The 26,749-nt window shown below is 35.9% G+C and overlaps 1 protein-coding gene across 1 annotated transcript in view; it reads right to left on the bottom strand.

Annotated features, from left to right (window-relative positions):
* The window catches only part of LOC107685713 (segment polarity protein dishevelled homolog DVL-1-like), a 37,728-nt gene that overhangs the window by 3,566 nt on the left and 7,413 nt on the right, over positions 1-26,749 (bottom strand). The window contains exons 2-14 of the mRNA XM_016482406.1: positions 18,267-18,336; positions 17,711-17,832; positions 11,719-11,831; positions 8,676-8,814; positions 8,450-8,511; positions 8,176-8,280; positions 7,955-8,094; positions 4,689-4,765; positions 4,534-4,601; positions 4,317-4,394; positions 4,105-4,239; positions 3,752-3,919; positions 2,570-2,788 (exon numbers count right to left, since the gene is read on the bottom strand). Coding sequence (XP_016337892.1) covers positions 2,570-2,788; positions 3,752-3,919; positions 4,105-4,239; positions 4,317-4,394; positions 4,534-4,601; positions 4,689-4,765; positions 7,955-8,094; positions 8,176-8,280; positions 8,450-8,511; positions 8,676-8,814; positions 11,719-11,831; positions 17,711-17,832; positions 18,267-18,336 — 1,496 coding nt within the window. The remainder of the gene's footprint in view (positions 1-2,569; positions 2,789-3,751; positions 3,920-4,104; positions 4,240-4,316; positions 4,395-4,533; positions 4,602-4,688; positions 4,766-7,954; positions 8,095-8,175; positions 8,281-8,449; positions 8,512-8,675; positions 8,815-11,718; positions 11,832-17,710; positions 17,833-18,266; positions 18,337-26,749) is intronic.

The following is a 26,749-nucleotide window of genomic DNA, read 5'->3' as shown; positions in this document are numbered from 1 at the left end:
TGATCAATCATAAAATCAGTAGCCTACTAACAGTTCGCAATTAAATCCATATCCTACCTTTTCTTGTAACCCGATAAAATCAATCCATGGCGATGAACGTTATCGGAGATATTTAATCCACAAGCATTCTGAGAATTATTCCTGCTTGCTGGTGTTCACATCAATCCACAAGTCGTTCTTTTAGTTTAGGCTATTTAATACAAGTCAATATAAAAGCAATTATGCTATGTCTAGCATTCTTTTACGTTAATGAGCATAGCAAATAAATTGGTATCCACGGTATCCACTCACATGTTTAACTTTTAGTCTGCTTGTTGGTCAAAAAAAACAAAACAATTAAGACAGTCACATTACTATATGCAATAGCCTATATGAGATAGCCCATGATCACTAGATTTTATACAGGTGTTACTATAATGATTTTGTAAATAGTGATCAGCAACCAAATATTGATAATGTGGAAGTTACTGCCTTTTGCCTTGGTGTGACTTCTCACGTTTTGCAGACAATGCAAAGGCAGAGTACATTAACTTCAAAATAGGGGTAAAAATCAAGTTTGAGCTCACAATTTTTTCATGTAGATAATTTTCATTACTAAAACATCTAATTGTTAAATTTCCAGTGTCCTACCTATAATTAATTTGGCTGGACAAGTAAAAAACTTGAAAGTAATTTTTCTCAGTGTCACACTCTAGCGAGTTAAGGTCTTTTGCCTTTGTAGGGCAGTATTGAAAATCTACATTATCTTTAAAATGTTAGGAGTCAGTGAGATTTTTTTTAAAGAAATTGACAGTGTTATTCAGCAAGGATGTATGAAATTGGTCAAAATGGCACTAAAGACATTTATAATATTACAAAATGAATTCTATTTTAAATGCTGTTCTTTCATAACTTTCTATTCATCAAAAAATCCTAAAAAATGTATTGCAGTTTCAACAAAAATATTACTGTAAAAAAAAAAAAATGTCAACATTGACAAGAAACTTTTCTTGAGCACAAAATCAGCATATCCACCTTATTTTTTAACGCAGAAGTAAGCGGTTTTCTGTGAATGTGCGATACTTCCGATTCATTAGCTGCGGTAGGGAAATAACGAGAGGAATAACAAAGTGCAGTAAACGGTAAAATTGTTTGAGCTACAAACCAGTGTGTTTATAATTAAAGTAATACATTAAGATAATATGGTAAGAAACACCAGTTTGCAATATCAAGTAGCAAAACGAGCTGTTTTGGGAAATAACGAGAGGAATAACAAAGTGCAGTAAACGGTAAAATTGTTTGAGCTACAAACCAGTGTGTTTATAATTAAAGTAATACATTAAGATAATATGGTAAGAAACACCAGTTTGCAATATCAAGTAGCAAAACGAGCTGTTTTGTACAGCTAAAAATAGCTGGAAGCAGATGAGACCGGAAGCCAGACACATTAAATTTATAAATGGCCGTGCCCGGTCTTACAGGAAAAATAAGGTGGATAAGAATGATTTCTGAAGGATCATGTGACACTGAAGACTGAAGTAATAGCTTACATGTTAAAATATATTTAAACAGAAAACAGTTTTTTTTTTTATTGTAATAATATTTCACAATATTACTATTTTTAATGTGTTTCTGATAAATGTAGCCTTGGTGAGCATAAGATACTTCTTTCAAAAACATAAAAAAAAAATCTTACAGACCCCCAGACTTTTGAATGGTAGTATATATATAAAATCCATGTACTTGAAATATTTAAAATTTCCACACAACTAAACATCTGCCCTAGTTTTACTTTCTTTGACTTTTATGGGCCTATCCATCTGCTTCAAACCTCACAACACACCTGAATCTTCACTCAAGAGATAGCTGATCACTCCAACTGCTCTCTACAGACAACTCACACACACACACACATACACAACAGGCTGCTGAGTTTCCTTCCTGACATCTTAACTGAGCTGGTGCATGGCATGTGTGAAATGAGCAACAGGTTATGCATTAATGTGAAGCAGTGGATTGAGATGGATGTGTTTGTGCAGTGCATCATTGTTGAAAGCAAAAAGCAATAGTGAATGAGATGAATGCAAGCACTGCAGCTGAAATCATGACAAGAGCTAAAATCAATTCTTAAAATGTGGCCAAAAATGATGAAGACAATAAACTGAGAGATGCCTGAAAGGTTTTAAACTTATGATCTTCAGAGACCCCACAAAATACTACAGCTGGGATGGGCCGACCATATTTGAAGACAATAATTTCATGAAATAACCCTTGTACAGAGATAACAGTATATACAGTAGATAATACTAGTCATGCATGAAATTCATATTAGGGATGTGCAAAGCCACATATTTTCATAATTCTTGCACTCAAAAACAGCTAGACAGAGTGCAAGCAAATGTGATATACTGTGACAAAAGACTGGCTATTTCATACATTTTCAACAACCTCAAATAATATTTCTATATTATCAAAATTATAAGATCGTATTATTTCAGTTTTGAACCAGACTGAGATTTATTTTGGAAGCTCTTACTGTGATTCAGTTAATCTGAATGTCTTAAGTCATGGATAACCTTTCCATACTCACCCTCACTGTGATGACTTCCTGCGCTGCCACTGTGGAAAGTGTGGCAGGGGTCGGAATAACCTGGGGGGAAACCAGAGGGCGCTGTGGAGAAGGGTGGATAGGGGAAGGGCTGGCCACCCATGGGCCACGGGTTAGTGGACGGCGGGGGAAGAGGGGCCAATGTGTCCTGCTCTGAACCAGCACCACTCGATCCCTCATTCAAGTTTAGTGTAGCCATATCTAAGAAGAAAGAAGGAAATATAAAGAGGTTAAATGTAACGTCTGAACGGATCAGTATAAAACTTAAAGGAATAGTTCACCCAAAAATTAAAATTAGCTGAAAATATACTCTCTCTCAGGCCACCCAAGATGTGGATGTTTGTTTCTTCATTAGAACAGATTTGGAGAAATTTAGCATTACATCACCTGCTCACCAATGGATCCTCTGCAGTGAATGGGTGCCGTCCACTCTGATCTATATATACTGATACTGATGTTCTCTATTATAGATCAGTGGTGCCGTCAGAATGAGAGTACAAACAGCTAATAAAAACATCAGAATAATCCACAAGACTACAGTCCATTAATTAACATATTTTGACGTGAAGAGCTGCTTGTTTGTAAGAAACAAACCCATCATTAATGCATTTTACATTTAAACTGTGGCTTCTGGCCAAAATACCAGTCCATAATCCATAATAATACTTCCTCCAGTGAAAAAGTACATGCCCTATTATCCTCTGACAACAAAATCAAAACCAACGTATTTGTTTAGAACGGTTTCAAACTGTTTTTGCTTGTAAACGGTGCTTGATCTGTGCATATTTCTCTCCTGATTGAAGAAAGCAGTATTATAGATAGAGGCTGGAGGCAATGGTTTGAAGAAAAATAAAGATGAATTTGTTTATTACACAAACACAGCTTTTCACTTCACAAAACATTAATTAATTGACTGTCGTGTGGATTACTGTGATGTTTGTTTGTTTTTTTTTATCAGTTGTTTGGACTCATTCTGACGGCACCCATTCACTGCAGAGGATCCATTGGTGAGCAAGTGATATAATCCTAAATTTCTCAAAATCTTTTCCAATGAAGAAACAAACTCATCTGCATCTTAGATGGCCTGAGGATGAATATATTTTCAGCTAATTTTCATTTTTGGGTGAACTATTCCTTTAATGGAAATGTAGAGATGTGTTGTACTTTGGCAGAGATCTCCAAATGTGTAGTAACACTGTTCAGAGAAGGTGATCTTGTTGACAGTGTGTCTGAGATAGCCATGTTTCAGCAGGCTGCTGGCGTATTTCCTGGCATCCCGCCGGTCTTTGAATCCCTCGACCCGTGAGTACAGCCAGTCTACTACATCACCTCCTGTAACATGCGAGATCCAGACAGATTACAAATAAATATCTAGTTATCCAATAACATAAAAACATTGCTAATACTATGAGAAAGTAATACCATAAAAACATTTCCATAAACTGAAATAAAGTAAAATATATATATATATAAAATAGTAACATCATCTCACTAACAGGAAGAAAAAGACAGCTCACCTATTATAGCATTAGCTATAGTAATCTTCAGCCACATTCTGTCCCTTATTTCTAATCCTGAGTCTGGAAGCTGCATCACCTTTACAACAGTGGCCATGTCTGTCTTTCCCACTGTAAGAGGGAGATCGTCAAACTCTGTGAAAGACAACAGGATGATTAGCTTTATGCTTTGCAAAAAGATGCTGTGAGCTATCAAACAGAAAAGACTGTACCATTTTGTGGGTAAGATCCTGTAAGTGCAGTAGTGTGGGAAATCCATGCTGCCGGGTCAATGGGTCTAACTGGTTCAGCTGTGGAAAAGAAAAAAGCAGAACAAGTCAGAGAAGATGGATAAGTATATCTGTGCCTGGCTTTTGTGTATCTTTTGTGTATCTCTTCTCTTGTTCTACATTTGAGAGAAATGTAGAACAAGAGTTTGTGCATACTGACCTCTGGGTATTGTAAAGTAACTGCGAGGGGAAGGATCCCAGCATTTGGCAACGGTGAGACTGATGGGACTAGAGAAAACAAGTACAATAGCTAGTTAACATGCAATCACATCTAAGCTGTAACAATTCAGACATCTTTCTCCAGTTCATTCTCACCCGTTCTTTGAGACGATCTCTCTGAGGATCCTGACTGCATCATCATTGCTCATGTTTTCAAAGTTCACGTCATTTACCTGTAAGTCAAAATGTGGCATAAACATATGTTACCATTAGGGCTGGACAATATTTTGGATATTCAAAACTATTCACAATATATTCCCAATTATTTTGAATTACAACCATGCCGTATTTACATTAATTTTACAAGTAATGACTTTTACTTTAAAAGTGAACATAATAATTACATTAAACATTGTTAATCTATTTGGCAACAATGGCGGTGAAAAAAATCATTTCAGAGTTTAGCTATAGTATAAACCTAGTTTAAGTAGCCTATAAACCTAGTATTAAAGAGCAGGTCATATGGTATTTTAAAGTGTCCTAATATTGTGTTGGAGTCCCATACAACAGGTTTAAATGCATCTAAGGTCTGAAAACATTGTAATTTTCTCAGAATATACATTTACAGGGTTTCTGCAGACAGGAACAAGTTAAATGTAAGACTTTTTAAGACCTTTTTAATACCACCTTTAATACCACCTGAAATTTAAGACCTAAACCTGTAATGGAAATACACATTTTATTACATACATATATGTAATATTTAATGTGTATAAATTAAAAAGAAAACAAAATATCATTGCTGTAATAAATGGTATTTATAACTACGATATACAGTGAACTTTTAATGTCAGCAGACAATATTCCATACAAAAAATCCCCGCAAAATAACTGCATCACTGAGATTTTTGGTGGAGTAAACTATTTATTCTGAAGCAATATTTTCATCAGTGTTCTATCAGCTTTTACATACTTAAATCTGCATATTTACCTTTACAAAGGCCTATTTTTAACCTTTTTAATCATTTAAAAAATAAAAATAAATACTTTAACTGGGAAATTAAATCCGACAGTAGGTGTCATCAAGTCACTGTTAATGAGTGAGTCATTGCAATTGAACCGAATCGTTTAAATGGTTGATTCATTCAGGAACGAAACAGCGTCATGTTGCTCAGAGACGCAAAACAGCGCTGTGGCTTTGTTTGGAATTATTTTTTGTTGGCGAAATAGTGCAAAAACAGGCAATATGGTGTCTAAAACGTAAGTCTCTTAATAAAACTTCTAGTTTATTGAACTGTTGTAAAAAATCAGTATCACATTTGTATATGGTAATTTTTGGAGAAAAAGGCACTATTCCGTGTGAACTTGATTAACTAGATGAAGTGGTATAAATATACGCATGTTCTGCCCCCATGTCTTAAATGCATGTATTTTAATAGACTGAATCATGCAGTGAAAGAGCGCACTGTAAATGCGCACTAGATTTCACGTAATGCGTGCACTCTGTAGGTGTTTTGAATGTTTTTTTTTGCGTCGTGAGAATATTGAGCAAAATAGCTCACTTGTCATGGTGTTACTTAACTATATCATGTTATGAATAAACGAAACATTTTGAATTTTACCTCAGTGTGTTTCTTCTGAGTTTATGTGTGCTGTTTGCTCTGATTGGTCAGCTGGCCAAGTCTGTTGTGATTGGTCTTTCCGTATACAATGTGTGTCGGAAACGAAACGCCCATTACCATAATACATTTTTTGCCCCGGAGGGTTACTTGTAAACAAAGATGCTAGAAGGTTACAAAAATGGCATCGTTATTACCTTATCAATTCGAGCCTGAGTCCGAGGATGATACCAATGCAGTCGCTCAACCGGAAACTTCATCGCAAGCATGATTGATCAGGACGTTTCTCAGTGGTAAGTTTAAACTTTGTATGTGGTACTTTACGTGATGTGACAGCAGTTTTATTGCATTCATTATTATTATTATTGACTTATTTGAGGTGCACGTGTGGGAACTGTGTTAGAATGCCCAGTGAGGCTGAAAACGCAGCGTCTTCTCGACATGATGTAAACACACTAACTAGCGGAAGTGTTTGTGGGCAGGTCAGAGTGTTCGTATTTCGCGGGCAGGCGGGGATTATGCAAATTTGTTACCTTGTGGCGTATATAGGTAACACGCAGAAGATTCGAAAATATGACGACTCGTTAAGGCAGTTCAGAGTCGACTGTTTCTTTTGAGAGACAATATCTTTATTTATCATGCACTTTTTTGATTAACAACTTTGTAGACTGTTTACATTGAAGGATAGCTACGTTACAAACGGCAAAAAATATTTTTTTTTCGAAAACCCATATGATCTGCTCTTTAACTCAGATCCGTCGGCGCAATTTTTCATTAACACACAAGCCAACTGGGACCTTATAAGATCTTATAAAAAAAAAAAAAAAAGCATTCAACTGATCTAATACTCATACCTGAAGGTGCCCTACACTGTGCGATGCCAATACAAAGATGCAGTCATTACTGTAATCTGCTGCTCAACAGGGATCAGCAGCTGCTGGAGGCATTTGAAGGCTGTATCTGCATTTACAGTCAACTAAAGCCACAGAGCACAGAGCCAGATGCTAAATTTCATCCCTTAAATCAAATGTAAATACAAGCTGTATGTCCCTGCTCCAATCGCTTTAATACACCACAGTATCTTCCACCATCAGAACCAGTCCATTGCATTATACTAATCTGCTTTTCAAACAACAAGTAAAAAACTGAACTATTAGGTCGATCTAAAAGTCGACTTTTTAGTCGATCTAAAAATTAACTTTTTGTCTCATTTACTCACCCTCATGTTATTCAAAAGACAATATTTTGAAGAATGTTGGTAAGCAAATAGTTTTGGTTCCCACTGACTTCGGTCAAAAATAATAATAGAAGCCAGTGGGATCCAAAACTGTTTGGTTACCAAAATTCCTCAAAATATAATCTTTTATGTACCATACAAGAAAGTAAGTCATATAGATTTGGAACAACATGAGGGTCAGTAACTGATGACAGAATTTTCATTTTTGGGTGCACTATCCATATAATGCATTTTTGTTGGTCAAACTACAGGGCCTATATGACCACAACATTTTTGTCTACTTATAGTAAAATTATTAAAAATAATATTTTGTAATTTTCAAGACCATCTCCCGCTATCTTTCTGTACCATTTGCTGCAAAATGATGAGAACTTTGTTCTGCTAAATCACAGGCTGTGGTTTTGCTCATATAGCATTCAATGACCCATAATTTGACAACAGCCTCTTTGCAATATCTTTTTTATATTGTTTACAAAAAACAACTGGTACTGAAATTGTTTAAATCAGACTGAAATTATCAGAAGTAACCATTCACAAAAAGTGCCATTCCAGATACTACAACCTACCTGCAGTAGCATGTCGCCTGGCTCTATCCTCCCATCTGCTGCCACCGCTCCTCCCTTCATAATAGAGCCGATGTAGATGCCACCATCTCCTCTATCGTTACTTTGGCCCACTATACTGATGCCGAGAAAGTTATATTTCTCTGTGCAAATGAAAGAGAAGATGGAAGTGATGAATTTGTGATGTACTGTATGTGTGCATGTACAAAGCAAGCTGATCTTACCCATATTAAGTGTAACTGTGACGATGTTGAGGCTCATGGTTGAATCTGTGATACTGCTGAAGGAAGATGACTGTGGAAACAAAACCAGAGGAGATATGTGAGACCCTTAGAAGCCACATACAACAAAAACATCACACACACGTTTGCTTAGCTTTCTAAATGGGGACATTCCATAGACTTCTATTGTTTTTTATATACAGCTAGTCATAAATACTGTAATTCACAACCTAAACCTAACAGAAAATGTTTTGCATTTTCTTCTAAAAGACTTTACGCCTGCGCTTATGTCTCTTCATTAACTGAAAAGAAGAGCTCTGCTGCGTGGAACTGCTCAGCCTGAGAGAGACAGAGGAGAGAACAACAAATTGATTACTGAATATATAATTATGCACCAAGAGCCAAGACCAAATAATAATTCCATTACAAGGCTAGCACACAGGAAAAGTTATATAAACATAACATGTCAAAAAGTTTATGCTTTTAATCATTCCAAACCAAACCTGCTAGCGTCCTCATCCTCCTCACTGTCAATGAAGGAGCTTGACTCCAGCTCACTGCTCATCACAGAGCCACTGTCACAGGCCATGGCTGTGTCCCTCACCACCCGCTCGGCTTTAGAGTGACCGTTCACACGTGGGTCTGAGAACAACAATCATAACCACAGTGAGGCTTATCAAGGCCTCGTTGAAACAACAAAACACTGAAAAAAAAAAAGAGGTCCAAATACATGGATATATTCATGGCTTGATCAAACCTTGAGCGGCAAACTTTAAAAGAAGAAAACATACACTCCCGTGGGTGTGGCTCTGCCTCAGGGTGGCATCTGATTGGCTGGAAGGCTCTGGTGAGGCGGCGGCATCCCAGTGAGCCGGCCTTTGTATATTCCCTCTGGTGGAACCCAAAACATTCCAGGAGAGTTGGGTGGCCAGTGCTTCTTTCACCGGGCTGATATCGCTCTCTCATACTGTCTATAATATGCTCACCAGTCTTTTGATTTTTACTTAATTTTTTTGAGGTTACTAGTAAATTGGCAGAAGAACAGAAGAGATATAGGGAAATGCACAACAAGAGAGTAATGGAGAACAAAACATGTTTAACAATTTCATTTATATTATGTTATATTATTTAGGATGGAGAGCAAACTAACTACAAAAGATGGTGATGCAGCATAATGTATCTAGACATAGCAAACTAGGCAATCTTTACAAAGCCATGTTTGACTTCCAGCAATGAAATGGAAACAAAAGTAGTCAATACATCACCAGTTTGTGTAAGCAGCCTATATAAAACTAGCCTAAAGATATATCACATGTTTAGAGGCATAATATAACGTATATCAGGTTACTATCTACTGAAAATGAATTCTTCACGTGCTAGTTAAATGTATAGACCATTCCCACTTAATTTATTTTAGTTATACAAAATTTATTCTTGAAACAATCAAACTGAGTAAAAAAATTATATATGAAAACAAGTCAATAATTAATATCTTTAAAAACATCTTTTTCAACTTGTGTTCTAATGGTATTTAAATATTTTGAAATATTGTACAAAATACTGATTAAGAAAATTACTTTATTATATACATACCTTTTATTTATTTATACATTTATTTGACATAAGTCTCTTTTCAAGTGCTCTACCCAAAATACAGGCCAATTACGAATGTCTTCCTGATAAATTAATAATATTAAAACACGACAAAACGTATGTATTGAAAACCTGAATTCTGTGAATAGTTTTAATAGAATATGTAAAGTAAAGTCGCCTTACCTCAGAAAGCGCTAACGACAGAAGAGCTACTCTCCGCCGGCGCACAGAAATAAACTACTACTACACAGACAGGACTCCCGCGGGAGCGCGCGATATGAATTTATTACCCGCCCCTTCTGTGCGCACTCTCGCCCAGGCGCGCAGCCGCGCACTGCCATTCATCAACAGCAGCACTCGGACTATGCGCGCGACTATTTCGATGTTTGCGTCCGCTGCTCGAGCGTGAGACCAAAGCAACAGTAATCATGTGCGATTATAATTTACGAGCAACATATGACCGCGGCGAGATAATGGAGCGTGTTCATAAACCCCCGCGAGGTGAGAAAGAAATCCGGACAGAAATTTGAGGATATAAGATATACTGTGTGAAACGTAACGTTATCTTTGTAAATAAGTAAATAAATACATAAATGTTACGCCTTACTGTTCTTCACGTTCTTAAAATACACATCTACATATTTCAGGATAGGTAATCAATTTTATTAATTTATTTTTATTATTCTTTTATTTAATACTAAATAATTTAATATTTAATCAATGTTGTAAGCTTCAAATAAATAAATAATTAAATGTTACGTTTTCCATGCTCTCTAAATATAGGCTAGGCTACATATACTTTTAATTTTTGTAACAGTGTGTTGTTCGTTTTTTGAATGTCTTGTTATAATTGTAAAATCTTCTTCCACTGGAAAAAATACGAACTAAAAAAATGGAAAATAATTAAATAACATAATTTACATCACATCCCTTTGCATTTTGCTGGAAACTCAGAAAGGGGCAAAGCACAAAATACAGTCTAGGGGCCCAGAATCCCTATAGCTCCTGCCTGGCTATTCCCAGAGGAACAGTACATCTTGTATACCTAATATTTTTTTTCTCCTTTCTGTCCTATTAATTGTGAACTCAGTGTTGCACTGTCACCACTGACACTGTCTCCAGACTGGCCGCCTAATTAAGCCACACTGATTAATGATCAGCGGGAACTAATGGGCCAACAGAGAGCCCCATGCTACCATCACAATCACACAGATAAATTATTTTGAGAGGTCTGGGTGTGTTTGTGTGTGAGAAAGCATTTGTTTTGCTAGGGTGAGGACTATGTTGAATGAACGACAGGAAGGGTGTGTGATTCTGCTGTGTTAACGCCTGTTGTTGTGAATAAGTATAACATTTTTGCCATTGTAGAGTGTACAGATGTGTTCATTATTTGTGAATTTATTTATTGTGCAAAAAAATCAATGAAGGGAAAATCAAGTACAGAACAAAGAAACACCAGAAACAAATTGTACAATGAGAGTGTCTGTTAAATGTCATTTAAATGACTGATTGCTTTATTTGTATTGCTCAGTCATATTAATGTGAGAACATACTTAAAAAAGATGAAGTTGTTTCAGTCTGTCATAGCAAGTAAATTAAGGATAAATTAAGACTTTCCTCTGAGATGATAAATGAGCTAAATACAAGCCATTGCATACACAAAAATACAAGGATGAATTCACCAATATTCACAGAACAAACATACACAAAAAGAGATGACTTTCTGACCTTGGTTTGAAAAGACAAATGTATTTAGCACACTAATGAGGCAAATATCCTACACAAGAGGGGGTGAAAAACATTTGCCATTCTCACGGTAGGATCAAGCCATGATTATATCAAGTTTAAGAATGCAAAATGCTTGTGGTAAAAATAAAGTGGCATGTGTAAAAGGGATTTGGTCACCTATGCTAAAATGACATTATTTAGGCATATTCTTGAAGCTACACTCACATTCATCTCTCCTCCGTCTGGTCCTTTCTCGTTCCCGCTCTCGACGGTGGCGGAGAATGGACTCACTTCCAGTTTCTGTGTCCAGCCCGTCTCTGCTGTTCACTGCATTAGCGCTACAGTAAACATACAAAGAAAAACATATGCAGCATGATCTCTGAGTGACATTAGACACACTGCAACAACTGTATTATCTGACACATACTGCTGATGTGCTTGTCACCTATGTGCATGTAAGATATACATACGTAAGCGATGGAATGCAGATTATTTTAGCTTTTGTGGAAAGGGCAAGAGAGTGAGCGAGAGAGATAGTTTACTCAGAGAATAATGGTAATGACACAGGGGACGTTTCATCATGAAAGATCGGTTTCTGTATTACACCCCTGGGGCAGGCAACTGTACATCTATATGTGTTTTCAGCAGAAACCTGAGCGAGGTGAGAAATTGATTCCACCTTCACTATGAAACACTACAAACCCCTCAACCAACCTAGTGCCTCATGCACACCAGTCTTAATATATCAAAGATGCCCTATAAAGGACCTGTATGTAGCCTATATAATGTGATAACCTTTAGATTTATTTATGTGTGTGTGTGTGTGTGTATATATATATATATATATATATATATATATATACACATACATGTTTATTTAATTAATTTTTTTCCATATAACAAAAAGTGAATCTGTCCATTCCAAAGAGGAAGACACAATACTTTTAAATACACAGCAGGCCGCACATTCACATGCAGTAGAAATGTAATGCTTAATTTTTAAAAGACAAATGAATAATTAAGCAAGAAACAGTCACTTTACTTCTTGCTATTTTAATACAAACGTTGATGTAATAAAAATATACATTTAATAATAATTTAAATTAATTAAAGTGATTAAAAGTAAATTTTAATTATAATGTTTCTACGAAACATACACCACCATTCAAACGTTTGGGGTCATCACGATTTTATCGTTTATTTTTAAATGGAATCTAATTTTTAAAAATATATATATTTTTTATTTGCATTAAATCATTCAAAAGAGACAGTAAAGACATTTATAATGTTACAAAAGATTTCTATTCTTTTGTACTTTCCAGTCATCAAAAAATCCTGAAAAAGTATGACAGCTTTTACAAAAGTATTAAGCAGCACGATTGTTTTCAACACTGAAACACTGTATCAATGCTGATACACTGAATGTGACACTGAAAAACAGACTAATGGTTGCTGAAAATTCTGCTTTGCCATTACAGCAACAAATACATTTCATTACACCAAATACACAAAATAATGTTTTTTTTAGCAACATCATATGACCCTTTAAATAAATTAATATTAATGAACACTGAAACAACAATACAAAAGTTATGTTAAAAATTGTAATATTTCAAAATATTACTGTTTACTGTATTTTTGATCAAATAAATGCAGTATTACTGAACGTAAGTGACAAAAAATTAACCCAATCTTTTGAATGGTAGCGTATTACAGCATATTATTCCTCTAACCAAAAATTTGAGTTACACTGCATGAATGCAATTGATACAAATGTGTTAGCAGTTCATCAGGCAACCAATGTAAGAAATTAAAGACATGCCATCACTGTTATGTAATCTGATGAGTTTGTGCTCTGCTGTGCATTTTAAAAATCAGCCACAAGAGGGCAGAAATATTACCGCACTAGTGATCTACATTAGTATGTACATTCCAATTTGTATGGCTCAAACACCACTTCATCAACACCAAACAAGCAATGTGTCCATTTTTACTATTGGATATCATTTGGCATCATCACTAATCAAGTAAAGAGTAGCAAAAACATACCTTTATATTACGAATATAATCCACACAAATTGACAACTTGTTTTGCTTTATTGCTTTATACAAGGAACAGGATGTGTGAATGTGTGAGTGTAATAATAAAAATAATAATAATAATAAACTACAGTTAAAAACTGTTAACTTTAAGTGACCTTACCATAAACAGTAAAAAAAACTGCAAATAGTAGAACACTGAATTATATGTAAACTTATTGTAAAGTTTTTTGCAGGTAAAAACTATAAATTACTGTATAAAAAATAATGAAAAATGGCAATTTAACAGGATATTTTGTACGGTGCAAGTATCATACATTATATTAGGCCTCATTATAAATACTACAACAATCCTGCCATTGAACATTTTTACTATTTCCGATATTTTAATGAATTCACAGCATCTTCTCTATTTACACAAATTCATACATCACCATCGCTATACAGCGGACCGTTTCTATTTATATCCCTTTTCATCAGTACTGTTCTTTTGCCTTCTGTACCCTTTTTGCAGTTGCAAAATATATTACTCTTTCCAATTCTGGTTAGATGCTAACTGTACTCTTTGTATAATGACAAATAAGTTTAACCTAATCTAGTCTAAAGGTTATTTTCTATAAAAATGCATAAAAAGTTGTCTCTCCCTGTCCTCCCCTCTACTTGAACATTAAAATCTTGAACATTAACAATGTCATATTTGGTCATGCCATTGCATAACAGTGAAGCAAATTAAAAAAGGTCCCTTCTGGGGTGTTCTGCTATGGGCAGATACACCACTCATTGTTTGCCACAACACCCCTCAAAATTTGTGTCTCGTGCTCTCTGGATGACTGAGCCCAGTGGGGAAACAAGAGCCAAAGGGATCTGCTCTCTTTTTGTTGTTGATATACATGCACAATATAAACATGCGTGTCTGTGAGAGATTATTATGTAAATCAGGGATTCCTGAACGGGGGTAAAGGTTCCCAAGGGGTTACATCAGCAGGTTTCAGGAGGGTTTTGATTTTGAAATTGCAAATTTAGATCTGTAAATTCATTAAATAATTAATTGTGATTATTGTCATTATTTTTTTTAGGCAAGACACATGTTAAATAATTTTGGGCTATTCATTTTTTTTTTCAGACTAGTGAGTGCAAAAAATACATTTTTGAAATGTTCATTTTATTGCACTTTATCTATTTACGTCTGTAGATTTACACATATCTTTAAAATTGAGTTTTTTTCTCATGCACTGAGCTTCAAATCTCCACTTCAGTAGCACTTATTTCCACCAAACATTTCAGTTATTCCTATCTATATTTTGAGGCTTTTTACAGATGACTTTGTTCATATATCATTTGCTTGATTTTATAAATTTTATTCCAAAAAAAACTAAATGTATTATTATTTTTAATTAAATTATAAATTATATGAAATAAAATTATTAAAAATACATTAAAAATATAATTATATATATATATATAAAAAAAAAATTCAGATTTTTGTTGTAATAGAATGAGATATCAAAAATCCCTTCTGTAAAAACTTTTGACTCTTAACATCAACAAAATGAAACCACCTGTCTTTATCCAATTTCAGATTTATTGTTCTGGAAAAAGTATGCATATGTATGCATATTTAATTAGATAACAATTCATTTGCATATTTAAATATAAAAATTCATAAAACTTGTAATACAGAAACGTTTGCGATTCTTAATGTAATCAGTAAACTGGGTAAAAATGATGACATCTGACAGTTCAATTATTAAACAAGAAAGCAAAAAGACAAAAAACACCAGACATCCTTTAAAAATCAACCCATTTCTGGTGTGATGTTGATGACGGGCTACTTGAGCCTTACTGATGGGGCTGTAGGGCTACATAAGACAAAGTAGTTTGGGAAACGATGTACCTGAGTGATCAGAGAGTCTGTGTGGGAGCGAATTCAGCGAAACTTTCACCTCATGTAAAAGAAACATGGAGGTGCATAAAGTATGTTTGCAGGTGAAGGAAACACAGAATTCAGAATGTGTGAGAGGAAAGGAGTTTATCACTAATGCGAGTGTGTATGTGCATTCAAATGAGATAATCAGCACATCTGGTGCACACTACAAATGGAAGTTTTCAGTGGCTGAGCTTAAAACAAAATGACAGCATAAAATTAACTATTAAATAACTACTGTTGCAGAGAACACTAAACAGTTCACTTGACCAGGCCCACACAATTCAGTTATATAACACAATTATATCATAGCAATACCAAGAGGTTATACCATTTCTCACATCAAACTGAACCTGGAATTGATCCAAATGGACCAAATAGCATTTTTATCTCTTAACTAAATAGCAGAAGATCAGGTGAATGAGTTTGATTGAGCATGTGCGTAAAAAGGAGGGAATTCATGTTTATTTGGTAATAAGGGGTGTGTAGAAGATATTTATGACTGCCTGGGTTTGTTTCCTGGAAAAAAAACATCTAATGTGAAAAACCATGGTGACATTTTTGACTCTGACCTTAAATTGGTTACACATACGATACAGAATTCATTACAAAATGTTATTGTATGTTTTTAAGGCTCTGCATGGCCTAGCGCCTGAGTATGTCTCTGATTTAATCAGTCTCTGTCAATCCAGTAGATCTCTGCACTCAAATGATCGATTGCTCCTTATGGTTCCGCGTTCTCGTTTAAAATGTAAAATGAAAATGCTTTGAATGCCGTGTATTTCATGTCTGCATTGATTTTATGTTTTTTGTTTTTATTTTATCTTTCATCTTTTTCTGTACAGCATTTTGGTTCCACTTGTGGTGTTGAAAGTGCTTTATAAATAAAGTAGAGTTGAGTTGAGTATTTGCATGTTTTCCAGCACCTGATTCACTGAAGAACTTATGCAAATCAGTAATAGTGCGATCATGCCCTAAAATATATTTAAGTATTAATATTTTGTATTTACAATGTGATGGCAAAGCTAAATTTTCAGCAGCCATTACTCTAGTCTTCAGTGTAACATGATCCTTCAAAAATCATTCTAATGATTTTAATGAAACATTTCTTATTACTATCAATGTTGTAAACAGTTGTGCTGCTTAATATTTATGCAGAAATCATAATTTTTTCTCAGGATTCTTTGATGAATAGAAAGTTCAAAAGAACATCTTTTATTGCAAACAGGAATCTTTTGTAACGTTATAAATATCTAATCTTTACTGTCACTTCTGTTTAATTTAATGCATCCTTGTAAAATAAAAGTATTAATTTCTTAAAAACACTGAGAAAAAAGACCCCAAACCTTTGAACGGTATATATTATAGGTAGTAAAAGTATTATAAATTTGTCTGAATTAAAAATAAAAAATACAATTAATAATTTGAAAGGCTACAAGTGAATTTAGTCATCACAACATTATAATGTAGAGTATAAAAAATAGATATTTATTTCGAGAATTGCTAAAGATTTAATTTAATAGTGATTAAAAACATTCATAATTTAATAAAACTAAAACTACTTTAATAAAACTACTTTTAAAGGTAGGATAGGCGATTTTGGAGAGGCTAGCAATGGCAAGCTAGCATTGAAAGCAAGATCCCACCCTCCCTGCATAATCACTGAATGCGCACAGGTAGACCAGAGGCTAACCAGCAACACAATGAGAGACGGCATTGGTGGAGGGTTGAATTGAGGGCTGTCAGATTACCTCATGTCTCATTCACCGGTGAGAAAACATTACAGTACAAAGTGAATAATATTACAATAATAACTCCTTCCATTCTCGCTCGGCCTGCAATAGCATAATGGAATGCGCTGATGACGTATCATGTCTGCGCAAACCAAATCACCTACCCTGCCTTTAAGTGACTGTTAAATGACAGCAAAGCTAATCTAAATGAGAAAAAAAAGAACTGAAAGAATTAGCATCTACAATTAAATATCCAATATCAACCAAAACCAATAAATACATAAAATAAAAAAAAACAATAAAAAACATTGTAGACAATGTAAAATGATAACTGATTTTTAGGACGATGGAGGATGCAGACTATTATAATCTGGCATACTTTGCTGTGACTTGACAGTGTGACTCCAACACTCTGATCCAGATTTTTGTGCTGAAATACTACATGCACAAGTGGCGCATCTGTTTAGTGGATTCGTTCAGGAGTGTTTGTTTCACAGGATACATGTGTATTGATACTCACTGGAACGAGGGGGGTCTGGAGTCTCCAATACCTCCTGTCCTCTCCAGCGGTGGGGGCAGCTCAGTATGACTGTCAGTGCACACCGACATCCCATCCGTATGGGAGCTCTCGGCCAATACAAGCTACAAACAGACACATAAATGCATATAAAAAAAATGTAAGTGTCTAATTCAGATGCTTTTTGTTTAAGTTTCAATGGCTCTTCTTTATCCCTCACACAGTTTGGATGAACAGGATGTTTGAACTGTTCCACTAAACTCATGACAAAAGACCACAACAAACAAAGGCCTCAAAGGCACTAAATAAAAATGGCATTCAGCAGAACGCAATTTCCTGAATTATGCATTACACTTTAGAGAATCGGTCTGACATCAAAGTGCCTTTCTGACTTAATTAGAGTAATGAATCAGTGAACTAAAACTGGTGATGTCCAGTATGATGCAGTGTATGATTTAGCGCATGTGCTGCATCTTTCTTAGGACATATGAATGCATGACTGCCTGCCTTTTCCACTCTGATTCAGATGTTATATAAGGCAGAGGTTATCGCAGCTCACCCATGACACCACTCTCCCGTTGAAACAAGGCAGTTTGGTGTTATCGTCAGAGACTTCCTCTTTGACAACCCTGCAGGGACACAAAGGAAAAAGAGCCATGCATTATTAATTAGAATAGCGTTTGAATAAAACTGCTGTATTGGTTGTGCATATTGTATATACCACTGCTCAGTCCCACCAGGATTTAGCAGGATCGTTTTTTTTTCTTTTAGATTTTTGCAGCCTAAAATGACTGAATTTGCAGCTTTTCTCAAAAACGGTTTCTTGTGTTCTTTTTGCAGTGAAAACCCACCAATAATCAAGTACAACATGTGACTATATACTCTACATTAAATGTTATAAATTATAAATAATTTCATAATTATATATATATATATATATATATATATATATTAGGGCTGCACGATAAATCGCATGCGATATTTAACGCACATTTTATCAGTAAAGCCGGTTCTGTAATCAGCGGTAAATCTCCATCACCTGCGTGCTTTCACATTGAGCAGCATTACCTACACAGAGCCGTTGTTCACTGACGAGCTGCGCAAAAAATCGCGCGAATATGAACATGGTTTTGCGCAGCTCATTATGGGTAGTATGAATGAAATTCGTTACTGTTACTGTTACTGTCACATGGCCTATTCATAAATCCTCTCCCATGGCCATGGGATAGTAAATTGTCCATCGAAAGCACACTTCAGAATCCGGGTGGAAGAAGTAGGTCATCCGGGTACTTTTCACCTGTAATAGTACTTTAGCAATTTTTCAGTCTCTCTTTATCTCTAAGTCTGAAAACAGAGAAAAAATAGTCTCTCCTCACACGGTCTTGCCTCCCACTTGCTGTTTGATACAGTGAGGGCTCCACAGCGATGAGCGACTGGACACTGTAGTTTTCCACCATTCACCCAGTTCTCATACTGTATATTATTGCCATACACCCAGATCCAACTACCCACTAGAAAGTTCAACCCAATCCACACGTAATTACTCTGGACACCTTCAACCTTATTCTCAGCCATGTGTTGCTCCATAGCTGACGACATATCTGTCTCTACAGTGTTTCAGGGCCTCCATCCATGATTTGGGTTCTGACACCAGAATCATAGAGCGCACTGTGGCCATACAAAAGAAGGGGAGTGGATCAATACAAGACTCATCGAGTAACTCACCATTCTTTAAAGCTCCACAAGCTTGTCTGTTTGGTGATATGGTTCTGTTCTTGAAATCTACATTATCAGGTTGCATGCTATTCCAGTATTGAATCTTTAATAGGCTATTTGCCCAAAACCAAGGGTTATTATACAACCACATCCAAAAGTAAAGATTATCCACAAATAAGCTGTGTTTGCCATGGATATAGACAACTAAAGCAGTCAATTCTGCTTCCGTTTTCACCATCATAGGTTCATGTTTAACATCTTACAATGAATCTGAGCTTCTTTCCAGGCTTTATTTTCTTTGACCGGGGTGAATTCCAGAATGTTGTTAACATGTCTGAAGTAGATAAATGGGTGTTCCTCAAAACAAACGCGGTCATGCCAGAATCCTCTCCAATCAATCACCATGCAAAACAAACTGCTGAACCACCGGGAGAATGTGACAGGCTTGTTGTTCACCCATCTCCATGTATCTATCAAAGGATTATTTTGTTGAACTGCAGCTACACCAATCCAGGCAAAACCAGTATCAACCAGAGTACGGATAATGTTGTTGTCCACTTCATTAGATATAATCGCAAGACCAGCGTGATCCATTTCACACTGTTGTTTTGCCTCCTGCCAAGTTTTGTTTTCTTTGACTAAGACCCAAACTCCAGAAGCCACTTTACACACAAAGAATAGTTTATCGTCACATGTCTTAGCAAACCAATACCCAGCCTTGTTCACTGAGGCACACTCTCCATACCAGTTGAAATAAGTGGATATGGTCTCGTCCACCCAGTACCAAACGTTTAAAAAATCTTATAAGTCCCACCCAAGAGAGCTGGTTGGCAGAACTGCTGAGATTCTTCACATCATTCTTATCCGAGACTACTAAGGATTGTCCAGAAGTACTTAGGCAATATGCATTTGCATCAAACCATGACAATTTCTTCTCCACATGAATGATTTCATTCACTAATCCTGGTACAGGTGTACTGGCAGAAGTATGGAGCACCAGTAGAATGAAGCTAAGAAGCCCGAACATCTCCATGGTGAGACAGACAGCAACTGTCACAAGAACATGTCATGTTAAAGCAGTCTTGAGATTAATTTGCATGATGTCATAGTGATTTGTATAGAAAGCTTTGGGCTACTGTGTAAAGACAACATGGATATTAAAGTTTTCAACATTAAAATGAGGGAAACAATCAAAAACATTCAGTCTTATAGTTACCTAACCTAATTTGTAGGGTGTAAAAACACAGAAGAACAGTCATAGATAATATAATTGTGTGGTTTTATAATTTATGTGCACTGCAGTTAAACTCCTCGATATTGTGCCAAACACACAGTTGAAAAGGTATACTGCACAACAGGAATGGCCCTTGTGACCACTTGTGAAGCTTTACTCACTCAAACATGCGTATCTGACAGAAGGATGAGTGCTTGTCTGAGAAAAATATATTTAAACATCTCTCTATAACAGGAGTCTTCAATTAAAATTGCTTGAGGTCCAGTAATGAACCCTCCTCACCAGAAGAGGTCCGAACAATTATATGCCTATAAACATGAATTGATGGTTTTTGCCAGACCGCAGGGTATCTTTACAAAAACAAAGTTTTATAAAATGATAAGCTTCATATTTCAGCCTTTAAAACATTTTTGTTTTTGAGAAAATGGAATCAAAAGTATCAATTATCATATTAATTTAAACAATTATTATCAATCAATTATTATATTAATTAACATAGCCTATAAATTAGGGCTGTCAACGTTAATGCGTTAACGCATGCGATTAATTTTACCATCCTTAACGCGTTAAAATAATTTAACGCAATTAACGCAAAATTACTGAAGCACAATTTCTATTCTAACCCTTTAACCCAATTTTGCTTCTCTGCTTGCGATCAGATACCGTATTGGCCCGAATATAAGACGACCCTGATTATAAGATGACCCCCCTTTTTCCAGATGTACCGTTTGGAAAAAGGCTTTTTAAATACCAAATCTTGTTTTTTCTCAGTAAAACTCATTTTGTCTTCAATTATTTTCATATTGCATATTTTTCCTATTTTAATTTTTGTTTTGAAAGTATGGTAAAACTGGTAACAATCACATTTTAAAAATATACACTTTTCGATTATTAATTCCAGTGTGTTTGCTTTTAAACACGAGCTCTGTCATATTCAGTGATTGTCTCTGAAGAGCGTGAGCCCTCACACATCGCGCTGTGTGAAGCACAGACTGAACGGATCGTCAACACATCCCACCACTGTATGGCCAGATGAGACGTAAACTACGGTTTCTCGACTTGATAACCAGTCTCGCTAGTAAAGTTTTGATGGATAAAGACTTCAATCAAGGTAAAGACGATTGCGGTGGCATACAGGAGTCGTACATTAAGCACGCGTGAGTCCGTTATAATAATGCGTGTATGAGTGCTCTTGACGCAATAATCGCACATTGTATTTATGGACAGGCACAGACTTTTCCGAACATTCACGTTGTTTCCACACACATTCAAGATAATGTTTTGATTTGTCATGTGTATTTTGCTGTTTAGTTATTCTAAATGGATCTGTGTACTGTGGTAGGTATATGCAGTCAGCAGGCGGTTGGTTTAGGGATTTTTGGCATCTCCATGTGGTCCCGTTCGGTATCGCAACTTGACTTCTCTAAAATGTAAAAAAGCTATTAGCTGTTGCACTGTACACTACTGTAAGGATAAAAGAAACTCGTTTACATGGAGAGGGCGGGGTTTATGACCTGTACTGCAGCCAGCCACCAGAGGGCGATCAAAGAGCCTGCAGCTTCACTTTTCAGGACGTGTGAGGCACACCTGTACACTACACATACTATACAATTCAGATTTTTATTTTATTTTTTTGCATTTTTTTTCTTTCATATGTGCTTATATGGTCTCCTTATATCATTTGGTTCTTTGGTGTCATTTTGGAGTTTCCTTTTGGAGTTTTGGAGTTCTTTTGGAGTCCTTTTTTGGAAAGACATCTATATTTATCTTGAAAAAAGCTTGCAGAAAATACAGATTTTTGAGAATCACCCTTCAATCTTTTGGTTTACTTTGCTGAATATAGCAAATGATGACAAAATAAACATTTGAAACAAGATAAATGGTCTATGCTTAATTTCATGAAGTGTGCGATTAATCGCGATTAATCACAGAGAAAGGGTGTGATTAATTAGATTAAAAATTGTAATCTATTGACAGCCCTACTATATGTTACCGTCTTAATTGTTTAAAGTTTTTATAATGCATTAGCTTCTTGTCGATCCACCAGTTCACATTTACAACTCTGCGTGTTTGCAGCATAAAAACATGGGTTTGATTTTCACATTGGTCTAAACAAAAACAGCAGATGGGCTTATTAAAAATGTAAAGTCATTCTCTGCCAGCAGGTGGTGCTTTTGGAATGGCAGAAATATAGCGGTTTCCCCGGTAACAGCAGTACATAAAGCAGCCAAAGACTATAGAGTAGGCCTACCTTGTATAGATTTGAATGGGCAAAAATGCAACCTTCAATATGGCTGCTCTATCGAAGGAAGCCCCGCCTTCTGAATAAAAGAGCCAATCGTTAATCTGTATAAGTCATCGCATCACTGCAGCTGCCGTTAGAAGTCCTGGTTGCTATAGAAACAGTCAGCATTCTGGAGATGTGCGCTTAAGACCATGCATGTGCACTGGCTGGTTTAGCCTAAAAAATAAGCTTTTTTTAATGCTATTTGAGCAAAACAAACAACATTTATGAGACAGTTGTTGTCAGATTTCATTGGTGATTTCAAATATGAAATTTAATCGTAAGCTTGGTGAACAGTTTTGGAGAATTTGATGTTTCCTGATTCAAAGAGATAGGAGCTGCACTTGCATGCCTGAGAGGAGTTTCAAAGATGGCTGCAGAGTGAAATGACTTGCCTTAAAGGGACTCTGAAAGCAGCGCAGCAGCTGACTTTGAATGGTGCAGCACTCATATTTATTCAATGAAATCATCACCTTTTAAAAGTTTAATCGTCACATTAAGCCGTATCGCAATTCTTGTCTTACCGATTCTCATATCATTTAAGGCATTTAAGACTTTTTATGGCCTTAAATTTGATACAACTAAATTTAAGACTTTTTAAGGACCCGTCAACTTTCATAATTTTTGAGAATGCCATTGTTTTTCACTCAATGAAAGTTTCATCTGTCTGCACGACGATTTCTGCACTGCACACGACCACACGTCTGACCATAGCAACAGTTAACCGTAGTAGCAACCTGTGGCACCGTAGGACCCAAACGGCTCTACTGAGCTGACCTTGATGTGCTTGATATAAATTTGATTTTGTTAGAAAATAGGTAGAGTCTGGCATTTATTTATTTCATTATGTCAAAAGGCTTCACGGTTCGGATGGACGCATCTCCCGGTCTGGATTCGGACCGGAGGCCGCCAGTTGGCGACCCCTGCTTTATAATGTGAGTAAATCACTCGCATATGCGATTAGATTTTCATGCTAGATGACCAAATAATGTCTAATTAGATTTCACTAACCAGTGTTTGAGTTAAAGACTAAATATAAGTTTAGCACAGATATATTTTCACTTGCCTTTAATCGTCTTGAACATTTTAACCAAGCGCTTGAGTGTTTGGGCCTGTCCCAATAGCCACACTTGTGGTCTTTGCACTTGACCACTAGTCTACTTACATTACGTATTTACTGTTTTTGGCCCAATTGTTCAAGTGGGCATGAAGTCTGTGTAGAACTTTTGATTGACCAGTGGGACACATTTATAACATAGTGTTGTAAAAATGCAAGTAAATTTTTAAAGAGCTTTATTACACATTTTGTATATGTAATATTTTGCACTTTAAAATAAATTTAGAAAATTTCTGTTCAGTAGTCCGTAGGGATGTAACGATTAACCGCGAGCCGGTTGAAAATCGATTTAAATATGCGACGAGGTAGGAGTTTATATGAATGTATGTCTGAGGGGAACTTACTGTCTTTAGAAAAGTTTAGATGGTATTTTTTTGTTTTCATCTTGCCTCTATATAATGCATATTAAACTTCATAAGTGCAGTGCTCCTTTGTTTACAGCAGAAACCAAGGAAACGGTTTAAGCGCCACCAGCTGGCAGAGAGTGAATCTGCGTCTCATTCAGCTCCGCTGTTTCATGCAGATATTTTTATGTATAGTTTCACAAAACTGAAGTCAAAGTCGAAATTATACAATCTAATTTAGATTAAAAACTGCTCATGTTGCATGTATGCAGCATCTTTGTTTGGATCATGATTAAAATGCAGTGGTTGCCTCTCATTTTAAATGGAAAGAGCACAAACAAAGCCTTATTTTGTTTATATGAAGAGATTTATTTTATTTGTGTTACTTATGTATTTGATTTGGGGCTTGTTTTAAATTTTCAATTTAGTTTTGTTAATTACATTTACATTATATTTACATTTTGTCATTTAGCAAACACTTTTACAAAAGTTGCAAAGGTTTTACAAAATACACAGTCATCTCTGTACCAATAAATTATGAAACACTTTACATTTTACACATTTTATAGGCCTATGTGATATCGAATTAACTTACGCTGCAACGTTTTCCTCAACATCTCGTGATTTTGGGGCATTAGAGCAGTACCGCCGCTCCCTATACGCAGAGTATGCAGTTTGCGCAGAGTACGCAGAGTATGCAGTTTGCGTAGGGCACCAACTCCCAGGGGGGCACCATCCCAGTTGCTCAAAAAAAAACAAAAAAAAAACCTTGACGCGCCATTCCCCCATCTGCGCTCGCGACCGCTCGCACCTCAAGTTTGCGGCTGAATGCAAATTATCATAATTGATGGATGGACATCTATGCCCATGAAAATACATCAGCAATCTGGCGCAGAGAAAAGAAAAAGAAAGAAAAAAAAAAAGGGGAAAACGAAGCCCGTGCATCACTTTCAGGCACATTCATAATCCTGTCAATCATTTTTGGCTGTTGACGTTAATAACGTGTTTTAATGTCGGAAATAATTTCACTAACAACAACGCCTCTAATATTCTCTCTGACTTTCCATGTTCCCTTACAAAAATTAGCCATGGTTTTAACACAAATAACACAAAATCATCGTTCTTGTAGCCATGGTAACCGCAAATTAACCATGGTTTTGTTACTTCAAATTATAATTTACAAATAAGTATTAAGATAATAATTTCTTGTGGTTATAAAAACAGACCTAAGCCAACAATAGCCTTTAAAATGACTTAAAATGCATTATATAAAAACAATAAGGCAATAATGATTGGTTAATAACACTGTTAAAATACATGCTAATACAAAATAAACAATTTATGTACATTACATGTTATTACAAATGCCTGCAAAGGGAGCCAAAGGCCTGGAAATGGCTGCTGCTACACTTACAGGATGATCAAATCCTTGTTTAGGCTATTGGCCAAACATTTAATTCAAATATTCACTTAATCTTTAATTTTTGGCCAGCTTTTTGCTATAGATGACACAGCCTCTATAATTTCTTCAACAAAAAACATGTGGACATCACAACCCTTACAAAAATAAACCATGGTTTTATCGTAGTAAAACTGCTTAATTTTCTTTTGCATGATTTCTGAATGCTTGAGACTATAAAATCAATTAGACAACTGTTTAATAAAGTCACAGCCATAGGCAACTGTCTAGAGCTACAATTGTAATTTGTAAATAATACAATTTATTTATTTATTTACTTCTATATTTTATTAAAGTTCTATTTTGACCCCTATAGTAGGTGTTTTTTTTTTTACTTCCATAATATTTGAGGAAGGGGGGCACAACAATACAATCCTGCTTAGGGCACCCATTTGCCAGCAGTGGTCCTGCATTAGAATATATGAATGTGATGAATGATGGGATATACTTAGCCTCAAATACCACTCTGAAATGATATTAAAGATAGTTAATGTGTATGCATTAAGGGCACTGAGCTTTGCCATTTTCAGACCTGGGACAGTCTTGCGCACTTACTTTTTGTCAAGTACACATGCTCTCGTGTGGCCAAGACCGCAGGTATGGGTATTGGGACAGGCCCTTAGTCCATAATTTAGTGCCCTTAGCACACACTAAATCCACATGATCTCTAATAGTGTATATTCTCATATCATATCTATATATTCAGGTTTCAGAACCAGAGACACGCATCCAAACTTGAATTGAGGATAGCAGGAATATGAGGGCCTTAGATACAGCTTTGGATGTGACTATCTAGAGTCCTGTACATTGTTCGGTTCCGGTTGCAGAGCCCCCACAGCAGGGCGATTGGGTAACTGTGAGGCGGCATAGTCGGGGGACAAAACACCG

Source organism: Sinocyclocheilus anshuiensis, unplaced genomic scaffold (assembly GCF_001515605.1).
Source record: "Sinocyclocheilus anshuiensis isolate Anshui unplaced genomic scaffold, SAMN03320099.WGS_v1.1 scaffold257, whole genome shotgun sequence".
NCBI classification, from domain to species: Eukaryota; Metazoa; Chordata; class Actinopteri; order Cypriniformes; family Cyprinidae; genus Sinocyclocheilus; species Sinocyclocheilus anshuiensis.
This window is presented reverse-complemented; position numbering and strand designations above follow the sequence as displayed.